Source organism: Phalacrocorax carbo, chromosome 8 (assembly GCF_963921805.1).
Source record: "Phalacrocorax carbo chromosome 8, bPhaCar2.1, whole genome shotgun sequence".
NCBI classification, from domain to species: Eukaryota; Metazoa; Chordata; class Aves; order Suliformes; family Phalacrocoracidae; genus Phalacrocorax; species Phalacrocorax carbo.
This window is the reverse complement of record NC_087520.1, coordinates 31365441-31389887: the sequence shown is the minus strand read 5'-3', so window position 1 is coordinate 31389887 and position 24447 is coordinate 31365441. Positions and strand designations below refer to the sequence as shown.

Sequence of the window (24447 nt, the reverse complement as noted above, 5' to 3'; positions counted from 1 at the left end):
GAAGGTAACACCCCAAATATTAGCTTGACAATCTTAAATCTCAACTAACCTTTTCTCCTGAAGGACGAGGAATGCCAACATACAAATGGTCGAGGAAATTAGCACTACGTCCCAAACCTAGCACATTGTATGGCAACTGGAGAGCAAAATGTGCTGACTGGCTAAGCTGTCCAGCTGAAATAAATTTAGAAAAGAAGCCCAAGTAAGTATTTTGGAAAAACAAAAGATGAAAAAAAAACCCCAAACAAAAAACAACCAAAAAACCAACCACCCAACCAACACCAACCCCCCTCCCCAAAAACCCCAAACCAAAACACCAACCCCAAACCCACCAACTTTCTACACAAATACACATTTCGGAGTCAGTAATAAAAACATTTTAAAAACTTCAACAAACCACATGATTATTTAATTCTTAAAGGCTCAATCCCACATTTTCAAACTGCTTGGGGGCACTCGCTTGGAGAATAGCCTAAATGCTTTAGATTTCTAGGTAAAATGATTCTTTTGAGCACCATTTCGATGTTAAACTGAATCGCTACCATTTGCTACAAGTTGAGACAATATCAGCTATCCACACCTATTTTGATATCAGTCATGTCCTCTTTTGCCCCACTGACTTACAAGCTCAGGCTCAACATGTGAAGGTTCATTTTAATTCTTATTAGTGCTAATCAGTAAATACCCGTTTTTCTTGTTTCACAGAATTAGATAAGTAAATTCTTATAAAGAAATTCTCAAATAATAAATTGATTTAATGAAAACAAGATTACAGTAGTTGTAAGTTAGGTCCTATGTAGCTGTACGCTTCTACGGGAGAACTTATCTTGGGCCGCATATCTCCGGGACACAGGGCTCTACCCACCCTGGGGACAGTGATGCACAGACATCAATATGATGGATACAAAATGTCTGTTTATTTAGCTGCGTCACACGCTTATATAGCTCTTGCACTTCCTGTTCCTGCCACTCCTATGGGGAGGAGTCTATCTTTCCGTCACATCCCGTGATCTTCCGGTCACCGATCCCTGTCTATTCCCCTACAGTCCTAGTGAAAGCATATAATGATAAATAAAGGAGAGACTAGGGGAATAATAACATTCTTTGTCTCCTGAAAAGCCAGTAGGGAAACAGACAAGTATTGCAACTATCAACAGGTTCACTAACATCCCATTTCCAAAGTATCTGATCATTCTGTTTAAATAAAAATCTTATAAACTTTTAAGTTCTGACAAACTGATTCAGATCCTATGTAGATTCTTTGCTCATTCTCTAGAAAGCCTCTTACTAAAGTGATCTGGTTCCACAGGGGGAATGGTATCAGCATGTCATAAGCATGGCAGTGAATTCAGCCCTTCACCAGATTAATGGAAATGAGCTCAAGGGATACTTGAAACCACAAGTAGGCTTACGTGATCAATGGAATAATTTTTTTCACAAAGATATGACGTACACTTAGTATTTTTTGAATGTCAGATTTTTCTTTGCTTTGACACCTGACAGATTATGCTTGAAATTGGAAGTTATATGTTAAGTGACAAAACATACAAAAATGTGAATTAAAGAACATGAATTCACATTTTGTAATTAATTTACATCCAACTCCTTTCTACCTCACCACACTTTCTTCTGCGACTCAATTCTGAAAGTTAGTATTTTGCTTCAGACAACTGACTGTTGGCCATACTAGTTGCACTGCATCTTGCACCATTACAGTAAACGGAGGCAAGGGGACAAAACTCCCCAACCACCACCACAACTTCTTTGGGAAAGCCAAACATCCTTTGTAGAAAAAACAGAAACAAACTTCTATTCTTGGCTCCTGGAGATAGCCCAGTAAGTGCAAGCATGCATTTGCCACTATAAAGCAGCAGTGATCCCAGTGGGAAGTCTCTGGAATGTGACTGTACAAGAGTATTATAAAGGCTTTTACGCCAAGGGACTACCACGATACGACACCTACTTTCAGAAGCAGCTCTTCAGCTTTTGTATCTTCTTATGGGGGACAAACTATTTTGTGTACTGGATGATGATAATTTTGAACCCCTATTCAATACAATTATTACTTCAAGGTTCTATTTTTCTGAGCCTCCCTGGCCTCTACCAGCTTTTTAGGAAGAAGCTGGCCATATGCCGTCAGGTACGTTTTTGAATAGGCCTGTTTAATCGTGAGGTAAATATTCTGTATTATTGTAGTTTTAGAGCTGTGATAGTTTAAAAAGGCAAGATAAATGTCAACTAAATACACTTAGATGAGATCTGAATAATCAGGTTGATACATTTACCTTTTTATTAAGCTGAAATCCTATTAGTGAAAAGAAACAATAAACAGTCTTCCTAAAGATTACGTATATTTTAGATTTACTTTTTCCCATGCAGAACCACGTAATGAACAAGTACACGTGGAAGTATTTAAATAGGTTTTGTACTTTCTGTCCTCTGTTGTGAGGGCAAGGTGTACTGTGTACATTGTTAGGTGAATTCCTAGATTATGGAATCTGTGGCAGACAGTGTCAGCTGAGCAGTGTTTCTCTCCAAGAATGGGGATTTTTCTAATATGTTGAGATAACAGTAGAGAACTTTAGCCTGTCACTGACTTCCTTACATGATCTGGCAAAATTGCTCAATATCTAGGTCTCAATTTCCAAATCTAAAATTTGAGCAATTCTCAAATCAGAGTAACCACATAATATCTGCAAGCACTGGTTACCAATATAAAAGTAGCAAGGAACAAAGGTAGGTTTGTTAAATTTTACTTGGTTATAAAAACAAACAAGGTAAGTATTCCTTGATCATGCTAGAACATAATAAAGAATTTATTTCAAAATTTGCTTCACTAATGCTGAATTCTGAAGGACTTTTCCCAAAAGAACAAGGTGCTGCTGTAATATTTAACATTGCAAGTCTTTCAGAATGACTTTTGAGTGAATTATTTAGGATTATGAGGAGACGGCAACTGAGATCCTCCTTTTTTCTTGATACAAATGAAATGAATGTCAACTATATTAAGGGAAATAAAATAAAATGTCATACAGTGTGCAGTGAGCCTTAAGAGGTTAGAGAGTCAGATACTGCAGCTAGAATTCTTAAAACCATTGAATTATTTCATGGCTACTAACACTGCTTCTATCCTACTAAGATAAGGATAATGAAATCTTATGCTTCAGGATGTAAATAGATCATTGCAAAGGTCGGAAGGAAATGTTTTTTTCTACATAGCAGGCAGAAGATATGCACATACCATTTTTTTATTGGCTTTAAAATTGGGAGATACTAGCTAAGCAGGACTTGGGATGAGAGCATATCAAAGGTTCTGGAGTTTAAAGCTGACTACAGATATGAGATCTTTGAGACTATTTCTTGCTTTACTCCACCTACATCTATCAAATTCTGTAGTTTGATGGTACCTCAAATGTTCCTCTCTGAATTGCACACAAGTAATTAAGAATGACAAGTATTCATATGAGAAACATAAAAACCTTGAACAAAGATTAAAAATAAAAAGAGAAGTTACACAGAGTACTGTTAACAGTTTACTGTAATTTCTGAAGTTCTCAGTCACTGGTAATTAATTTACTTATGAAAGTATTTCAGATTTAATTTAGGTAGCAACTCTAGCTATTTGCTCTGTTGTAAAACTATTGTAAACAGTTTACACTTGTTCCAAGAAGATTTGAAAATATCATTTCATCTGCAAGCAGGAAGGTGGGATTTATTTCTTCTTCTAAGATTGTTCTTTAAGCTTGGAAGTCTGTGCAAGCAAGACGGACAAAGGCTGTTGCTTCACAGTTCGTTTTGCTTCATCAGTAGAACTGTTACTATAAACAAGAATTTAAAAACCTTCTCCTGTCCATGCTGTGATTTTATTTTTAATATGACTTTAAAGACTATTGAATGCTATGTCTTTTGCCTTATGCTTCTTGTTTTCAAAAAGGTTATTTGGAAGCACCAAGATATCATGGACTGTGGTATTGGTATAAGTGTTGGTGTTTATATTTTTGTTTTAAATCATGAGTCACTAAGTTTATTACTTCAAAAACCTTGGGCAAAGTAAAAAACCTCAACATTTTAAGACATGGTCTTCAGTGGTTTCAGCCTGTCAAAGACCAAATTTTTAAGAAATAGCTAAAAATGTTGGGCAGCCAAACCTGACAAAATTTTGCAGAGTTTGATACTCAGAAATCATTCTGAATGCCTCTGGATCAATCTCCTTATTTTTGAAGTCTGGCATATCAAATTTGAAGCAATGCATATCATTAACCTTTTGAAAGTGCTGTCTGAAAAACAGAATGATGTGTTGTCTATGACATATACAGTATTTGTTCTTTTATATCTGAATTAAGGCATTTCTCTTCTGCTTCCATTATACTGATGTAAACTTGCTGAAAGCTTAGGAGTAGTGCAATATGCCCTGGGATAAATTACAATGTCCTCAACAACTTATTTCAGGGTGATCACACCTAAGCAGCATAAGTGCTTAAATGAAGCCAATTTAACTTTATGAAGGAAAGATGATTGCATCTACATATAGAAGCAATCCTTTCTATTGTTTCTTTAAATAGAACTGATAATGTGTGATATTGGATTTATAAACAGTCTAGGTGAACCTACATAGATTCACAATACTGATATTATTCAGTCAACTTAAATAAGCTTATTTTGTGGAATAATAGAGCAGAACATACAAGATCACTACACAGAGTTGAAAGACTAGTGGAAACTCCAGTTTCAAAACTGTGGTCTCCTAAAGTGCCATTCTTTAAAATATTTTATTACACTTTTCTTGACAAAGTATCATTTGCATTTAAGTAGTCCGTTAAAGCCATTCAGATTCATTCGAAATACAGTAATAATATTTAGGCTTTCAAAAAGTCCCCCAAATTCAATGTATTAGAGGACTCAATACCTAAATGTATTTTCATAAATACAAATGTTGTGTCGTTACTTCTTCCAGTTGCTGTATTCTCCTCTAATTTGCAAACTGATGCATTTATCAGAAGCTTTAATACATTCACCAAAATAGTAACTGAAGATACTCGTGAAGTGTGAATCAATTTGTGAAAAACACCCCCAAAAATCTAAGAGTTAGACAATATAACAAGGAGTTACTTTGTTTTAGATTCTTTGTACCTGTTGACAACATAGACAGCTTTTCTGGTAAAAAAACCAGTTCATTGTGTAAAACATAGTATCTGAGTTGCAGTCTCTAGTCTCAGACTCACGTCTAAATTCTTCTGTACCATCATCTACCTCAGTATTGAGGTCAACACATGAATGACTACTTTCTTATAGGGTAGATACAGATAAGCATCCTAGAAAAACTGAAAGGTATTCCAAAAAACTACATGCAGAAGTTGCACAGCTGTGAACAACATGCATGCAACTGCTGGAATAAGGGAAAGGCAGTTCAAGAGTTAGGTAAAATTTCACAGTGACTGTGTGTCACTTAGGCTGCATAGTTGAAACACTATAGCGATATTGACTTTACAGCAATTATCAATATTGTGCTGCATTGCACACCAAAGTGTTTCCCTGTCTTTTGAAGCTGGCAGCTCCTTATTTTATTTGAAATTATGCCAGAACCACTTACTTCAAAAGAATGGGAAAATGCAATTGATAATGAAATAGCTGTGTAATAGGCATAAGAAAGTACAAAGCAGCTTTTAGGAAAAAAAAACCAAACCAAAAACCAAACCCAACAACTCCACTTTTTTAAAAGTTGGAGAATTTTATTTCCTTGGCTTTAGTTGAAAGCTTTACTTCAGTTCCCTTATTACTGCCTTTGGAGTTGTAGTCACTCGCTGGAAAAAAGAAACGTAGTGGAGAAAGCTCTTTCTGCTTAAAATTATGCAATGTCAAATTCAGCTTTCTAAGGGCTGAGGATGTCTCCCTCTTCTGACACAGCTGTTTGCCTCTTTTCATTAGTCCACCACACAATAGGAAATTGTGGATTAATGCAGCACATAACTTCACCTCTCAACTTTTTCTGCAATACCTTTTTCTGGAGTTCCAGAAATAACTAGGGAAAGTGGATTGAAAGTGCACACTTGTAACTTCAATGCCTATGACTTGCAGCGCTGCTAACACTTGTGAGATACTTCTGAAAGCTCAAACTCAAAATCTGATGCACTTATATGAGAATGTATGTTTTCATTAAGAAAAATAAAATTATGGAAGTAAAACTAGCAACTCTTTAACTCTTCCCCTTTGTGCAAGGGAATCTTGGCTAATTTGTAATGCCTGAATAGTTGAAGTTTGGTGATACTGCATGCAACATTACAAGTTCAAATAAGTTCTCTAAACAAAAGAAAGTTATATAGAAAAACATATTAGCAGGGGATCCCCACCTATAGCAACCAGAAAAATCCCTCTTAACAGAATCCAGCTATTCAATTATTACATTATTCCAGCTTGTTCCATAAATACACTCTTTCTTTACAGTGGAATTGTACATAATGAATCCTGCAATGTCAAATGGCTACTGCAATTAAGCATATTTTGTTTTTGTCTGGTACATATTGCAATGCGTATGTTTAAGTGCATCCTATAATAGCTGCTAGACATTTGTGTTTACCTCACAATCCAATTTAGATAAACAGCATGAGAACTCAATGCAACAACAGGTAAGAGTAAGCAGATTTCAAAAAACCAGACAGGCATGACTTAACAGCATGTGAAAGGTCATTCTGCCATGGAAGGTTTATAACAAAACAAAGCAAAAACAGCAAAAGGGAAGAGCTCTGAAATGAGACTTGCAAAGGCTATCAGTCCATACAGCTTCAGTCATATAGATGCTTAAACAAATTACGACCTGCACCACATTAAAAGTATCTGATCTTATTTATGTTATTCTGGGTCTGCATTAGTTCTAAGAAAATCAGTTTGTCTTATTGGTAATACATAAATGAAACCAAACATATGAAGTAGGTAGCCTTCTCAAGAAAACACAAAGGATCATTACTGGGACCCACTTCAACTTGCAGAAATGACGTGCCTGCATTTTAGCCAAGGTCAGAACTGTTAACAAATAGAGCTGTATAGATGTAACCTAACCAGCATCAGTCATTAACCAAAATTCTATTCAAGAATAAAGATATTTAGTAGGGCTACTCTTTCATTATCGATGATTTTTCTAGAATGCTGAAGTTTAAAAAAAACCACAAAACAAAAAACCCCACAACACCAAAAAACCCACAACAGAAAACCAAAAGCCCAACACTTTGCATCTGGTTAGCTTTACTAAATTCATCTTATATATCCTACTCTCACCCTAAGAACAGCTTTGATTTACTCTGTGATCAACTTTACATATCATACACTAGTTATTATACTCCAGGTTATGCTCTGGATGGATGCTTACAGGATTCAGCTGGAAAACACCATGTCAGAATAATAATAGAATTTTTTTAGAAGCCAATAAAAGCCTATAAATGCAGATATAGAGCTGAAAATCTAGGCTAACACTCATACTTAACAACTCCAAAAGGAATGGGGAGTGGAGAAGGCAGATCACAGGAAACACATCAGAAAGCATAACTTAAATTTGAGTTCGTACTTCTCCCAGATGTACACCTGGACCTGATTGGATCTCAAGCATAAAATTCCTTAAATATTTGAAGAGACTGTTGCAACTGAATTTCCTCTCAGACAGCGAAGGTCTGTGGAGATACTAACCACAGTACTTCTCAATGCTAATGCTCATTTTAGCAATTGCTATTCCTTGTCGCTAATTTAACAGGATTTCTTGTTGTAGGATTACAAGTGAATTGAGCAATGTGAAAGTAAAAGCACTGAATATGCTCTAATTATTATTCTGCTATCTTTTAACAACATACTGGAATATTAATAAGGGAGAGAATAATTCTAACAATGCTTAAAAAACCCTCTTAATTATGCAAATTTCCTGTAGTTAAGGCTTGGCAGATCAAAGAACCTTAAAATGGATTAGATAAGGACAGCCATATGTGCCTTTTTATTTTGCTCTTTGCATGACTATTGCATACATGCAAGATACCATAATTCAGAACTAAAGACCTGCAAATTTAGGAATGTCAGAAGCAGAATGGTGGACATTGCTTTGAGTAATCTATGATTTATTTTAGCCCAGGCCTGGAAGGATAACTTAGGGTGACTGGATAGTTTGGTTTCAGTGGTCCAGCCAGGAACTGTTCCCCTGCTAAGACCATCAGTAAAGACAATAAACAGCATCAGCTGACTTGGGGGCAGGGGAGAAGGAATGGTGAGCATTGCTTTTGCTAGAAAAAGAACTATGTTGTTACACACGTTACTTCTTGGGAAAGAGGAATTATTAAAAAAAATATGATCACAAACTATCAGATAATCTCTTTATTGCTTTCATATAATTAAAAGCTTCAGATATAGATTTTTCCATGATATTATACAAGGAATGCAAATAAGCTGATGAAAATTAGTTTTAAAATAGCATCTTGATCACAGAATCATAGAATCGTTAAGGTTGGAAAAGACCCTTAAGATCATCAAGTCCAACCGCTAACCTATCACTGCCAAGTCCACCAATAAACCATATCCTCAAGCACTACGTCTACCCTCTTTTAACTACCTCCAGGGATGGAGACTCAACCACCTCCCTGGGCAGCCTGTTCCAATGTCTGACAACCCTTTTGGTGAAGAAGTTTTTCCTAATATCTAACCTAAACTTCCCCTGGCGCAGCTTGAGACCACTTCCTTTCACCCTATTGCTTGTTACTAGGGAGAAGAGACCAACCCCTGCCTTGCTACAACCTCCTTTCAGGTAGTTGTAGAGAGCAATAAGGCCTGCCTTCAGCCTCCTCCAGACTAAACAACCCCAGCTCCCTCAACCACTCCTCATAAGACTTGTTCTCTAGACCCTTCACCAACTTTGTTGCCCTTATTTGGACATGCTCCAGCACCTTGATGTCCTTCTTGTAGTGAGGGGCCCAAAACTGAACACAGTACTCGAGGTGAGGCCTCACCAGTGCTGAGTACAGGGGCATGATCACCTCCCTGCTCCTGCTGGCCACACTACTCCTGATACAAGCCAGGATGCCATTGGCCTTCTTGGCTGCCAGAGCACACTGCTGGCTCATGTTCAGCTGGCTGTCAACCAACACACCCAGGTCCTTTTCCTCCAGGCAGCTCTCCAGCCACTCCTCCCCAAGCCAGTAGTGTTGCATGGGGTTGTTGTGACCAAAGTGCAGGACCCGGCACTTAGCCTTTTTGAATCTCATACTGTTGGCTCTGGCCCAACGATCCAGCCTGTCCAGGTCCCTCTGTTGGGCCTTCCTACCCTCGAGCAGATCGACAATTCCACGCAGCTTGGTGTCATCTGCAAACTTACTGAGGGTGCACTCAATCCCCTCATCCAGATCATCAGTGAAGATATTGAACAGGACCGGCCCCAACACTGAGCCCTGGGGAACACCGCTTGTGACTGGCCGCCAACCGGATTTGACTCCATTCACCACCACTCTTTGAGCTCGGCCATCCAGCCAGTTTTTAACCCAGCACAGAGTGCACTTGTCCAAACTGTGAGCAGCCAGCTTCTCCAGGAGAATGCTGTGGGAGACAGTGTCAAAGGCCTTACTAAAGTCCAAGTAGACAACATCCACAGCCTTCCCCTCATCCCCTAAGTGGGTCACCTTATCATAGAAGGAGGCCAGGTTAGTGAGGCAGGACCTCTCTTTCATAAACCATGCTGTCTGAGCCCAATCCCCTGGTTGTCCTGCATGTGCTGTGTAATGGCATTCAAGAGGATCTGCTCCATGACCTTTCCCGGCATCGAGGTCAGGCTGACAGGCCTGTAGTTCCCTGGATCCTCCTTCCGACCCTTCTTGTAGAGGGGGGTCACATTCGCTAGTTTCCAGTCATCTGGGACCTCCCCGGCTGACCAGGACTGCTGATAAATGATGGAGAGTGGCTTGGTGAGCTCCTCTCCCAGCTCCCTCAGTATCCTTGGGTGGATCCCATCTGGCCCCATGGACTTGTGAACATTGAGGTGAAGGAGCAAGTTGGTGACTGCCAGCTCTTCAACAACTGGGACTTCATTCTGCATACTAGCTCAATTTCCCAGCCCAGGGGCCAGACAACCCTGAGGATGACCAGTCTGACTATTAAAGACTGAGGCAAAGAAAGCATTAAGTACCTCAGCCTTCTCCTCATCTTTCGTGGCAAGGTTACCTTCCGCATCCAACAAAAGAAGGAGATTCTCCCTGGCTCTCCTTTTGTCACTGATGTATTTATAAAAACATTTTTTGTTATCTTTAACAGTGGTGGCCAGTTTAAGTTCCAGCTGGGCCTGTGTCTTCTGAATCTTTTCCCTGCATAACCTCACAACATCCTTGTAGTCCTCCTGAGTCACACGAGCAGTGATGCCACACTTAAAATCTTAATGTGGAAAAGATGTTTTTTAGGTTTATACATGGCCCAGAAATGCCATGTGGATTTGGTATTGCCCATCAGTACATGTATAGAGAAGTGTTGCTTCATAGTCAAATAGAATATGATTCTGATGTAACAGACTTTTTCAAGATAATAACCTGTAGACCAATAATTCTAGTTAGAGCATTCACTGAATTTTATGAGTAGGACTTGTAAAAGAAGAAAGTTCAGCTACAAACTCAATATAATAGCTGCAGAAAACATGACTTTGAAAAGTTCTTGCAGGAATTAAACAGACCCCAAAATATCTATTAACATATTACAGTTGAGAAACTGTACAAAGACATTATTATAAAATTCCCTGTAGCAATACTGCCAGGGTCATAAATGCACTTGGAATTCATTACTGTTATTTCATAATGCCAAAACAGAAAAGGAAATTAATAATAATTGGACTCTGTTAGGTTTTTATTACTGTAAATAGGGTAGCAGTGAAGATGAATGGTACTATAGCAGTATTAAATCATATTTGATAGCTGTTTCTGAGAGTGAATTGTAAAAAAACATTGCATTTCTAAAAGCATTGCCAACCCCTAAAATAAAAAAAAACCACCAAAAAACAAACCACAACCAACCAAACCCTAATGATAATGTTTAAGAAAAATGTACTGGTTTTTGTTCTTGGAAGAGAAAACCAGAAAAAATAAGAAAGTGATACATGAAATAGGTCTGAATTTTAAGCTAGGTTTATTCCCCACAGATACAAGGAATGACACAGAGGTCTGTAGTTGGAAGAACATCTTTGTTTTGCCACTGGGTTATTTTATAAGCTTGCTTAAGTAATAAGTGCCAAAGGGTCACACACAAAAACCAAACCCATCTAAACTTGTATTTCCTTAAAGTGGGGTTTAAAATCAGTTTATACAGCTGTGAATTAACCTTTTAATAGATATTCTGCACTTGAGATCCCACAAATCCATTATTTTGCCATCTTCTGATTAAAATTGTCAATTCATAAAAATAAAATTTATTTTAAAAAGCAGCATGTCATGTATCATTCGGATAAGCCACGTTTCAGCCCCTACAGTTACTATTTATGATACCCCAGATATAAAATATTAAGAATAATATAGATTCTTCTAGCCATTAAAACATCAGATTTCTAAGTCTGAGATTGTGTTAATTACAAATAAGTTGCAAGAGTTAAAAACCCCTCTGACTACACGAACAATAAATCTAAATGAGTATAATTAGATCTAAGCAAAGGTTATAGTGTTTTTTGATTTATAGCCACTTTATAGCACTTTCCTAAAGAAGAAAAAAGTGTCAGTTTGATGGTTTTACTAACGTTTCTTTTCTTAGGCAAAAAAACGTTTTTGGGTTTTTTTTTGTTACTTAGAGTTATTAACCGGTACTCCTGATTCTCCAAAAATAAGATTGTGTGTAGGTATCTATTCACAAGTCCCATGGCCAAAGGAACTATGAAGTTGTCTTTTCATTAAGTTAGTTTATATTCACACAGGAGCACCAAATTTAGGCAGGCCTGCATTTAGTCCCAGCAAGCCTGAAGGAATAAATAAATTACACTACTTCAAACCCACTGATTTCTTCATTTAGATGCATGTTCACCCAATGAATGCATTCAACTAACTGTTAGTGGCAGGCTGGAAGTTTTGTAATATAGAAATCATTGTAATTTCCAGTAACTCTGACAGCAGGTCTCAGGAAGAAGCTTTATCAATAGGTGCACATTTGAAGACAACAGCCCCCAAGAGTACAGAGGGGCAGCGATCAACTGCAAGCAGTTAACAGCATAAGGAGAGGTTAGTGAACTCCAATCTTTATTACACAAATTTGTGAAAGTAACAGTCTTTACTCTTTACTAAGATATGAAGTGCATTCCAAACTGTACTTTTTCTGTTTTGGAGAACAAGTACTCATATTGCTTTTAAAAAAGGAATAGGTACAATAAAATTTCTTGTACTTAACAGTGTATGTCTTAACCAGTATCTTATCAGAAACTTAACTCTAAAGCCCAACATGGAAGCAAAAAGAGGACAAACCCCACAATACCAGGTCATCAAGAAGACCAGAACAGAAAAGGCACTCCAATGTGGATTAAAGTAATATGGATAACACAGTAGGAATCTCTAGAAACTTGTCCCGAGTCAAAATGCCTTCAAAAATGGGATAGAAGCTGTGAAACTAAGGATGCCTGTATTTGTATGAATATGTATCCTGCATGTCTTTGCAAGCAGCCCTACTTCCTGTATGGAACCTGCAACATCTTCTAGCCTTATCTTCTATTTCCCCATAAACCCTCCACTGTACACTGAACTTTTTGTCTGCTATGCTCCTTTGTTACTGCTCGGACAAGAACTTTTCTGTCTGTGGCTAATTGCAACTGCATGCGTGCTGACCATATGGCCAGCCTGAGGACAAACCAGACCAAATAACTCTGGATCTCTAACTAAAGCCTTTCTTCTCATGTGGAATTTTGTCTTCTACTGAACTGCTGATTTTTCCAGAGTTGGCAGAGTTTTATTTGAGGCATGTATGCTCTTCAAAAGTTATTAGGGACCACAAATAACTAAAAAGACAGCGTACTGAAGTAAGTTTTCCACCTACAGGAATCCAGGCTTTTGAGGGGTAAGGAGAAAGGTTCTGAAAGGTCCTTCACCAGTATTTTCTGATATGGTTAACAATATAGGCTGTAATGTGACTTGGCTCTGACAAATCTTGCAAGCCTTCGACTTGGTAACTGGCAATGATGAGATACGCTCAATGAGTTGTTACCCAACCAGAACTGGCTGCCTAATGGTATGGGTCAGACAGCCTAACAGAGTGTACTGTAAATAAAAATCTCTAAACTCATCATGGAGTTTTAAGTGTTTCTAACTAAGTATGTCACCTGTTTTTAAATTTAGCTTATAAAGAAAACCTTCAGAGCGATGAAGCTGAGTGTACAACTGGCAGGACAATTAGTTTGTTAAAATTAATTTGTACAACAATTAGAAAAGAATACACTGCATTTTCATGTTAGTATTAATTATTAGTTTGATTAAAATGAAGGCTAATACTTTTAAGCTTTCAAACCCGTATTTAAGCATGTACGAATATGAAAGTGCTACAGAGTATGAAGATATGTTTTTGCAGCTTTCTGGTTCATATTTCAGGACAACATCTTTCTCTGTTTTCTCTAGGGTGGAGTTAACAGTCCCGAGGCACAGTATTCAAGGTGAGAGCATTATCATCGATTTAGGACTTCAACATATCAGCACTTTTTCCCCCAAATTATTGCTGTTATTTACAACGTTATAAGAATACACCTTTCCCAGTTTACTATGGGGAACTTTTTTTAAAAAAATTTGAGTTTAATTTGAAATAAGAGTTGAATGACAGATGCAGACAACTGCCATCATTGGGAAGGAGCCTGAATGGCGCAACTTACAGATGTGTGTACTCTGATCACGTTTTGGCTTGAGAGCGTGAGATTTTTTGCCTAAGCAAGAAGTGTGTCCATTATGAGATCATGGTCATAAGGTTAACAGTCTAAGTTAGACTAATAGACCACTTAGTACAGTCACCTTTGTCTTCTAGGAGCCACCAGTACATACCTAGGAAGGCAGCATAGAATCCAGGATATTCTTCCAACATTAGGCACTATTTGGACCATGGCCTAATGGATTATTCTTTTTTTTGCCTGCTTTGGTTTTGGACTCATGTAAACTGTGGCATTTGCAACTTTTTGCTGAATATTACGTTGATCCTTCTTCATGTGGGTACAAGATTCTATTTAGGTATTTCAAGGCCACTGTTGTTTCTTAATCTATACTTGCTAAGGAACTGCTAGAAAAAGTAAATAATTGGAAGCATATGCTATTTCCCAAACTGATGATATTGTACCCAGTGATTTTTCAGATTGGGCAAAATATAGACAACTGTTCAAACCCAATTTGCAAGGGACAGAACAAAGGAAAATAGAATGCAGCTGCAATGCTTGTAATAAAAACGCAATCTTTAAAGAAAGAAGAGAAAGTTAGGGGGTTTTGGCCTTGTAAACTGATGACGCTATTCAAAAACCACTCCCATTTCACTCTATAGACTTATTTCCAACTCTTTAGGTTGCTGAGAAATATATATAGATCATGCCATGTGTATTCTCATTATGAGTTTATCTTACCTGACCCATTTTTCAGGTATCCATTTGCATCTACAGTAGTGTATGTGATGTAAGGACCAGGCTGATTAACACCGAAAGGCTACAAGGCGGGGGGAAAGCAGGCAAAATTTTAGGAACAGATAAAGCTATAGTAATAAAACAGTAAACCAAAGAAAAATATTTCTAGATTAATAATGTCCCTTTGTATGGATAATTTAAAAATCTTACAACTGTTTTGGTCATAGCATCATGTGGAAATTAATTTTCAGAATAAGGCTAACCAGTTGGCTAAGTAACATTTAGTTTCTCATGAAGAAAGCAATACTATTCAGTCCTCTGGAAAAGGTTTAATGTTTCCTTTGAAGTTATAAGTAAAATAAACCCCCCCTAAACATTCAAAGAAATAACTGCATGTTCTGAAAAAGGAGAACTCGCTATTTTCTGAGATGCACTGTCTTGATGGTCTTTCTGGATTGAAAAATACCATACAAATTTGAAATTTTAAAATAATTATTTAGCAATGTTTAATTCATGAAGGTGTTGAATAGTTACTTTTTGAGTACCAATATCCTTTTTAAGCAAATTCCCTTGAGGGAGAAAATGTACTTAAACATCAAAGTACAGTTATGGGGAAAAAATAAAAAAAAAATTAAGAAAAGGAAATTAAAGAGTTGTGGATTACTAAATCATGAAACATAACAAATGCACCTAAGAAAGAAGGGGATGGGAACAATTATCTGCTACAGTGGGGAAGGGAGAGGAGGGGTGACAACTCTAAGAATAGATTTTAAAGAGAGTTTTCTTTTTTGTTTTAAATGCTGAATTCAAGCTGATATTAAGGCATTAAATCCAGTAAAGAACTTTCAGATGAGTTACAGAAAGAACACTGAAAGAAGAGACGACACATTTTACATCATGCCTCAGAAAATAGTAAATTCTAAACAGTAAGAATAAGTAATAATGATGAGATATCAGATCAAAGCCTGAAAAAAAAAACTGGAATGAAGAGAGAGGAGACTGCAAAGGTGATGTTAATGCAGATCTGTGAAAGATGAGTAAATAAGGTAAAAATATGATTATTTTTTTTTGTGCACCAAGTAGCTGTATTCTGGCATAGCTATGTTACTTTCTGACAGAGAACTTCTTTTACAGTGGAGGCAATAGTATTTCAACAATCACCAACATCTGTTGTGAAGATTTGCTTTTTAAACCCTCTCTTTAGCTTTGTAATTAAGCTAATAATAATATCAAACACCCTTATTTTATATCAGAAATTAAACCCTATGTCTTAAAATAGGCCTGAAGAAAAAGTTGGTCCCATTTGAAGCAGATTTTGTATTTTCAAATTAAAATTAAATTTCCTATTTTTGCAGAGCTAAAGTGATAATGCTAGGTTTGATTCCTCTAAGGTCCTCTTTTAGGCCAACTTTCACTGTGAACATTGCTAAGCAATTTGCTAATTTAAAGTTTGGTGGGTGAGTTGCAGGGTCTCTGGAGATGATTAAAATAATTGAAATAGAAGTCAGCACACATACATGTAGCTATCTGCAGAATCATCAGGACCAAGTGTATTTCCTTCCCTCCTATCCTTCATTGTACCCACTTACTGTGTTTTAGCCCAGAAGTGGCTATATTGCTGAATCTGGCCCACAATCAGTTTTGCCTGGCCGTTCTGACTGCCCAAAAGAAGACTTGGCACACTGCACAGTTTGGGCATCCAGCTGTATTACACAAGTTTTTCTTGTATCTGATGTATCCCAGCCCCCATGATGCTGGGTAACAAACACTGCAGAATTAGTCAATTGATTTCGTCTCTGAGCAGGCAGTTACGGGTCTCAAATATGCAGAACTTGGCCACTCATGATTTGGATTACACATTCTTCCGGTTAATAACTGTCTCAATATGTGGAGAGTTTTTAGTATAATTAGATCTCAGCTTATTTAAAGCTAGATAGTAATGCAAAATTGTAGTTATACTTACTGTTATTTTCCGAGGACAGTCATTAGAGCAGAGGCCACTGAGAACTGCAAAAACAAAAAGTGAGTTAGTAGTGTCTATGTTAACAAGCCACTTTACAAGCACTGCCTCTGAAATCTGTTGAAGTACAGTAACAGTGTCAGATATCCATTAAAACACATAAAGAAAATAAATGTCTTCTATGAGTCTTATGTTAATGTATAAAAAAATTCCTAATCTGTTTGAAGTATACTTCTTTGCACAAATTAATCAGCTAGTCATTGTTTTATCATTCCTCATTAGTTAACCAGCTTCAAAAGGACAGAGTTGCCAGTCAAAAAGATTTCAGATTAAAACATTTTTAGAACAGTGAATAGTACATTTTATTAATTATTCTTCATTTCTAACCATTTAAAAATATTGGCAGAGATTGAGCTTTACTATTTTAACTGGTAAAACACTAAGTAAAGGCTTTTCCTTCTATACACAGGATAGTTTTACAAGACGATTTAAAGCAAATCACAAAAGCTATAACAAACAAAAATCCCATTACCTATTTAGTCTGTGAATTCAAAGTACTATAAGCAGATGTATATCATGCTATTTAATATCTAAATCTTGTGACAGTTCTTCAATTGCTTGTTTAAAACGTCTTAGTTTCAAAAATCAGTTAAAATACAGAAATAACTGTTAAACACTTATTTATAATCCACTAAATGCTGGACAATGAAACCCATCTGTTCTGTAAGCTAGAACATCCTGTCACACGGAGTATTAGAATACCTTTAAAGACACCTTTAAAACAAACACAGACCACTCACCTCAGGAAAAAAAAAATCTAAGGTGCCATTCTGATACAACATTCAGACTACAAATGACAACAGTTTGGTTGAGCAGCAGCCCAATAATGGCTATGAGCAGGGAAGAAGATACAGACCAGGCAGCATTGAAGCCAAGTAAAAACATAGCTTCTCCATGAGTTACGGTATCCCAAAGCTAGCGTGGCAGATTTGAGGGCAGGTCATCCTAACCACCAGGATTTTTTTTAAAGCATTTTCCGTCTGCTTTTACTGGAGTCAGAAATGACACTGTTCTAGTGAAGAAATATTTCTAATATTTTGTGTGTAAATATTAATAACTGTCATGATTCCCAAGTTATCATTCTTTGACTGCAATTTAAAAATGCTGAAATTTCCAAATACAGAAAAATCTATTATTTTTATATAGTCCAAAAAAATAGCTGGACAGGTAAGATAAAAGTGTGATAAACCAGAATTTGAAGACTGCGTGTATCTACAAAGAGACTATTTAAGCTACAAGCTTATTTTATACAATTTATATAATTTAGAAACTTATTATTTATATTTTATGTTATACAGCAGTGTGTATGCAAGTGGAACCAACTCTTCCCATTTTGATGCAAAACGACACACTGCACTGCAATTTGCTGTTCAATTTCATTCCTGCAACAGATAATCTGACCAAGTACCTTTGACATCAGTTATAATGAGCAACACTGTTCCCGTTGTCCATATGCCGAATAAGTAAACATAATGCATTTATTGATCTACTAACTCGTACAAAGCATGTTTTGTTAGAAATACTCTCGCCTGTATCACAGTAAAAATATTTTTAGACCACTCATTAATTCTCATTTCCTGGGATTTCTATGCAAAAATACCCACTCCCTAAAAGGGTGCTAAAAAACTTACTTGCCCCAGTTTTTAAGATAGATTTACACAGACTGAATCAAAAAGCATGTTGCAAATTACACCTTTCCCCATTAAAATACCACACAATGATAATTCTAATTCGGCTTTGTGAAGTGTAAGATTTTTCTACAGGATCTTCTGCATGCTCGTGTGAATTGCACTACCTATATACAGTATTATTTAAAAGAAGGCTTCCATCAACATGACAAATCATTATAGGGTATTACGACGAGAATAAAGCTCAGGCTAAGCAGAAAGCAATAAATGCATCAGCCCCCAGTAGTAGCTGCAGCTCTGTTTATCTTACGGTGTGCAGAATGTGTGCTTCTGCACACATGAAGGCAAATACAGTTCTTGAAGGTGAACCTCTAGTTATTCCTGTTTAGCTTCATAAACTAAAGGACAAGCTTACGTTCAGCCTTATTTTTCACTCATTCTCAAAAAAAATCAAGGAAGACAGACAAAACTCAATACCTTTGCAGTCTGGAAGAACATTGTAGGGCATGCAAATGTGAAAACCTAATTACTCTCAATTACAAATATAATAATCTAACTCTAGCCTTTTCAACCAAGGCTCTAATTAATTCATACACCCTTGCCACGTTCATTGCCATTCTACGCTTTTATGGTAAGATGTGTTTTGTGCCATGTAGTGCTTCTAGGCTGGAAACACCAAACCGACTCACACATGGAAAAAAACTGGCTCTCACAGCATAAGCAAAATATACACCATGCCAGTCATCAGTGAAATGAAACCAGCCCATTTTGCACTAGATTCTGCATCCTTCCCAGATGATATAGAAAAGGCGGCCAGTAAAGTAGGCTTGATATGACAGAGGTACAGCAAAAAAGACAGAAGTCCCTGTTGGAAATAAAATACTGCAACCACTCAAGGCACAGATGAAAATAAGTGCATTTGGCCATTGTTTCTTCCCAGGTTTCTGAAAATAGGCAAGGTAAAAGGCAGTCATTGTGGACAAACAAAGCATGTTCCTTCAAGTCAATGCTGCTATAATTTCTTCTGGTTCCTTTCTGTCTCACTATGACATACTTATTTATATGTACAAGCATAATTATATTGTTCCTCAAATGAGTGATTTATGAGCTAATCTTCCTTCAAATTTTAAATAGCATCACACATAACAAAACCCAACCCTAAGTTGAATGATAGATATGTGTAGATCTAATGCCATTTATAAAAATGGCATTATGTTATGTGAAGAGATAAGTAAAGGTACAAAAGATTCACAGAAGGGGGTCTCATAAGTTCAGCTAGTCCAACCCCTTCCCTCAAAAACAATTAAATATACTACATATATATATATACACTACATATATATATATCCACACTACATAATTTCCAGAACCAGTTATCAGGATCTCTAACATTGGAAACTCTGGAGCTTCTCCAGGAATTTGTGTTAGTACTTCACAATCCATCATTTAGGAAATTATTCTTATTATTTACTCTTTGTGGTTTGTTACTTTATGTTGTATACTGCATGGACACACAGAACACTCCTCCCCCATTGTTATGCATCTTTATGGATTGAAGACATGGATCTTCCTTACATTTCTCTTTTAGGCTGAATAACTTGGTTCCATGTGCTCTTTCCCTGTAGATCAAATTTTATATACTTCGTAAGTCTTGGTCTTCCTTCAGTAGCCAGCTGAGAAATGAGTTTTTAAAGACCTAGTATCTGTCTTTAGAATTTTGCTAGGATGCAGAAGGAAGGGTCCAGGATTAAAGGAAAAATTTAGCCTGCCTCTAGTTATTGAGTGAAATAATACATGCATCCTCGTAAAAAACAAAACCAAAACCCACCAAACAACAACAACAAAAAAACCAACCCAACAGTCAGGAGATGAGAAACATGTATTTAAAGGTCATTGTGGTCAACACATATAAAAAGAATTAAAAATTTAAAAACAACTAGTGTTGAAAATAGTATTTTTTGTTTTCTAAAATTATCATACACAGAGGCTCAAATATTCACATTCCTCGCAAGGTCCCATTTTGACTTGATTATATAGTGATAACTTACCAATAACTTTAACAAAATAAGCATCTGCTTCAAAGTTATTTTTTAATGTATGGATAGCAAAGTCCCCGTTGGAGTAGCTTTTGCTTAGCACAATAATATCCAAGATTCCCTAGGGGAAAAAATGTTTACATTAGAATGTTGATTTACACTAGATAACATCTACAATTAGGGAATGAATTCCCTTAGAGATACAAAGGAAAAAAAAGTGCACAGCGAAGTTTATACCTCTGCTACTAATTTTAGTATCTTTCAAATCTTACTAATCTATGGCAATTTAAGACAGCGTGCCCATCCACAGCTAATCAGGACAATGCTGATTTCTTTCCACGGAAGAGGGCAGCTCACATGGAGCATATGGAGGGTCTCAGCCTTGTCTCATCCAGCCTCACCACAGCCTTAGGCAGCGATGGGCTGCTGCTGTATGCTCACCTTCCAGGGAGCATCTTGAGAGTGGATTTCCCAGGTTGAAGACACTGCCTGCCATGTGCTGTAAAGGCGATGTTTATCCAAAATAGTCTGCTAATGGCACACAGATACAGCAACACAGAGAGACGTTGTTTGCTGTAGTAAGGAGTTGAACTTACGTCTTCGTATATGTCGAAGAAGGTTGCTACCACTGCATCCTTGATTTGATTTAGATCCGAGAGCTCCCAAAAAACTTTAAACATACGACGTGCAGTCTTGCAGCTTACATTATTGCATGGGACATTTTCTAGTAAAAATGCTTGTTGATTACTGTAAAACACATACATAAAAAAAAAACTTATTTGCTGTAATAGTTTAAATAATAGACTTTACAAAAATATTGTAATTAAAAAATTTAAGTCTGCTGAAGCTAAGTATAATAAAATCAAAGCTAGCAGCCACTGGATACTTTAAAGCATTTATGTTAGCTTTACAGACAGAATTACAACCATACCTTACAATCATACCTGGCAAACCAATGAATGCACTAAATAAATAGATCCAAATCAGCAGGAATTATTTCATTAGCCATCCAGTTCAAAATACTGAACATATTCTTACTTTATTCCGAAACAAGTCCAAGTGCACTTACTTGGCGTTTTCCTTAATCCCTCCACAGTCCTTCAGCTTAAACACTACTTAAAAACTGTAGTGCTTTTTCACTATTTTATCACAGAATCACAGGTTGGAAGGGACCTCAGGGATCATCTAGTCCAACCTTTCTAGGAAGAGCAGAGTCTAAACAAGATGGCCCAGCACCCTGTCCAGACGACTCTTGAAGGTGTCCAATGTGGCCGAGTCAACCACTTCCCTGGGGAGATTATTCCAATGGTTGACTGTCTTCACTGTGAAAAATTCTCCTCTTCTGTCCAGTCAGAATCTCCCCAAGAGCAACTTGTGTCCATTCCCCCTTGTCCTCTCCATGTGACTCCTTGTAGAAGGGGAGTCTCCATCTTCTTTGTAGCTACCCCATAAGTACTGGTACATGGTGATAAGATCCCCTCTGAGCCTCCTTTTCTCAAGGCTGAACAGTTCTCCCAGCCTATCCTCATATGGCAGGCTTCCCAATCCTTTGATCACCTTGGTGGCCCTTCTCTGGACCCCTTCCAGCCTGTCCACATCCTTTTTGTACAGCAGGGACCAGAACTGCACACAGTACTCCAGGTGTTGCCTGACAAGCGCTGAGTAGAGCAAGATAATGACTTCTTGTTGAACTTCATAAGGTTCTTGCTGGCCCACTCTTCCAGCCTATCCAGATCTTCCTGCAGAGCAGCTCTCCCTTCTGGAGTGTCTACCTCCCCACTCAACTTACTTGGTGTCATCAGCAAACTTCATCAGGCTACACTTGATGCCATTATCCAGATCTCTTATAAAGGTATTGAATAACATTGGGCCCAATATTGATACCTGGGGGACTCCACTTGTGACAGGTTGCCACTTGGAAAAGGAGCTATTTATCACCACTCTTTGCATGCGGCCTGTCAGCCAGTTCCCCACCCACTGCACAGACCACTTGCCTAGGCCATAACACATCAATTTCTCCAGGAGGAGACTGTGGGGGACCGTATCGAAGGCCTTGCAGAAGTCCAGGTAGACAACGTCCACCGCCCACCCCATGTCAACCAGGCAAGTCACTTTGTCATAGAAGGCCACCAGGTTTGTCAAGCACGATCAGCCTTTAGTGAAGCCATGTTGGCTTTTCCTAATCACGTGCTTCATTTTACTTGTGATGGCCCTCAGGAGGATTTGTTCCATAACTTTCCCAGGGACTGAAGTAAGGCTGATAGGCCTATAGTTACCCACATCCTCCCTCAAGCCTTTCTTGAAGATAGGGGTAATACTTGCCTTCCTCCAGTCCTCTGGGACATCCCCCTTTCTCCATGACTTCTCGTAGATCACGGAGAGTGGCCTTGCAATGATGTCAGCCAGCTCTCTCAACACCCTTGGGTGGATGGCATCAGGGCCCATTGATTTGTAGGGATCAAGCTCCTGTAGTAATTCATGTACTAACTCACTGATGGTGGGTCAGTGTTTGGATTAACCGGCAATTTCGTTCCCAAAGCCTGGGAGCTGACAGTTCTGGTAAAGACAGAGGTGAAGAAAGTGTTGAGGACCTCTGCCTTTTCAGCGTTGCTGGTGATTGACAGTGGACCTACGTTTTCCTTCTTTTTCTGCTTACGGTTGACATGTCTGAAGAAACCTTTCTTGTTATTTTTTATGTCTACAGCCAGTTTCAGTTTGAGTTGGGCTTTTGCTTTTCTAACTCTGCATGCTCTGGCAATGCCCTTGTAGCTCTCGATGGATAATCCTCCACTTCTCCATCTCTGGTATGCTTCCCTTTTGGATTTGAGTGTCAAATTTTATGACAATCTCTCCCCACCCCATCTCCATTAATAAATTTTCTTACACATTGCATGATGTTTTAAACAAATTTAAGATTAAGCCAAATCTTTATTGGTATTTATTTTCCCATTGTTTCAAAGCAAAACAGAAAACACAAAACCTAACCTACTAGCACAGTAAAAATAGGACAAGACAAACCAAATTGGACATTTGCTGACACGTAACAAATGCAGACAGAAAAGTTGTCATACTGAAACAAGAAAAAGAAACCAAAGTCCCAGGTCTGATATAGCAAAATCTCCCTTATAAATAATTTATCTAATACACGCCCACTGGTCAGTGCAGGAAACAAGGTTCATATGTGCACGCTGATGACTAACAGCATTGTACGCTGTCTCTGATACTGTAACATTGCCACTCTCACTGGAACAGTGAAAACCTTCAGACTTTACCAACAGGGAGCCTGATTCTTTGGCAGGTCTGCATCCTGGGAGCCTGGTAGAATCCATCACTGCCTTAGCAATGGGAACAGATGAAGTTTCCTGCTCTCTTTCTGGGGGCAGAGCCAGGAGATGGAGCAGACAATGTTCTGTAAAGCTAGCTAAGCATGTCAGAGCCCAGGGCAATAACCAAAACCACTTCTTTATTATGACCTTGAAAATATTGCTCTTTCAGAGAGTGATAACAAGGTGTTTTTCTCTATCTTAACAGCATCCGGTGCCTCCAGGATGCAGTCACACACATGCGCACAAACAAGCATGTCTCCTTAGGAAAGTTTTTATGTTTCTTTGTTTCTACAGTATATTTCAGATAATTTGCTACTCATAAGAATCATATCCCACAGTCTTCATATTTCTGCTCCGTCCATTAAAAAAAGAGTTAAAGAAGGGCAAAGCATTTACCCCAAGAAAAAACACTTCTGACACCAGTTTCCTTACCTGTTTCCAACTTAATATTTCAGAACCTGCGATGGGAAAAACGTAGGATCTTTTTTCTCTGTAAGACGTGTCAAAAGTAAAATGGGATACTTAAACATTTCCCTCAAAACCTTATAATCATGTTTCTTGAGCTTCTGTGAAACATACACAAGTTAGGCCTTTAATTTTCTGCCATATGCCTGCAATTGATTGAAGCTTAATATGAGCAACCCACTTTTTACTATTTTGCTTAGAAGCATGAGTATACTGAATTAATGTGCAGCCAAAATGAAATAAGGTGATCTGCAATATTTAAGACATTGTATTACCTGTACCTGAGAACTCATAATCATAGCCTGAAATTGTTAAGTGCTCACATTAATTTCATATATTACATAAGAACATATCAGATTAACCAACTATAAGGTAAGGTGACACCTTAGCTAAGCAAATTGTTTCAATTTCT

At 37.7% G+C, this 24447-nt stretch overlaps 1 protein-coding gene across 2 annotated transcripts in view; it reads right to left on the bottom strand.

Moving 5' to 3' along the window:
- Window positions 1-24447, bottom strand: part of ITFG1 (integrin alpha FG-GAP repeat containing 1) — a 94964-nt gene that overhangs the window by 6827 nt on the left and 63690 nt on the right. For both annotated transcript variants that reach the window (XM_064459461.1, XM_064459462.1), the window contains 5 exons: window positions 20841-20991; window positions 20257-20365; window positions 16524-16567; window positions 14564-14642; window positions 50-174 (listed from right to left, as the gene is read on the bottom strand). In XM_064459461.1, coding sequence (XP_064315531.1) covers window positions 50-174; window positions 14564-14642; window positions 16524-16567; window positions 20257-20365; window positions 20841-20991 — 508 coding nt within the window. The remainder of the gene's footprint in view (window positions 1-49; window positions 175-14563; window positions 14643-16523; window positions 16568-20256; window positions 20366-20840; window positions 20992-24447) is intronic.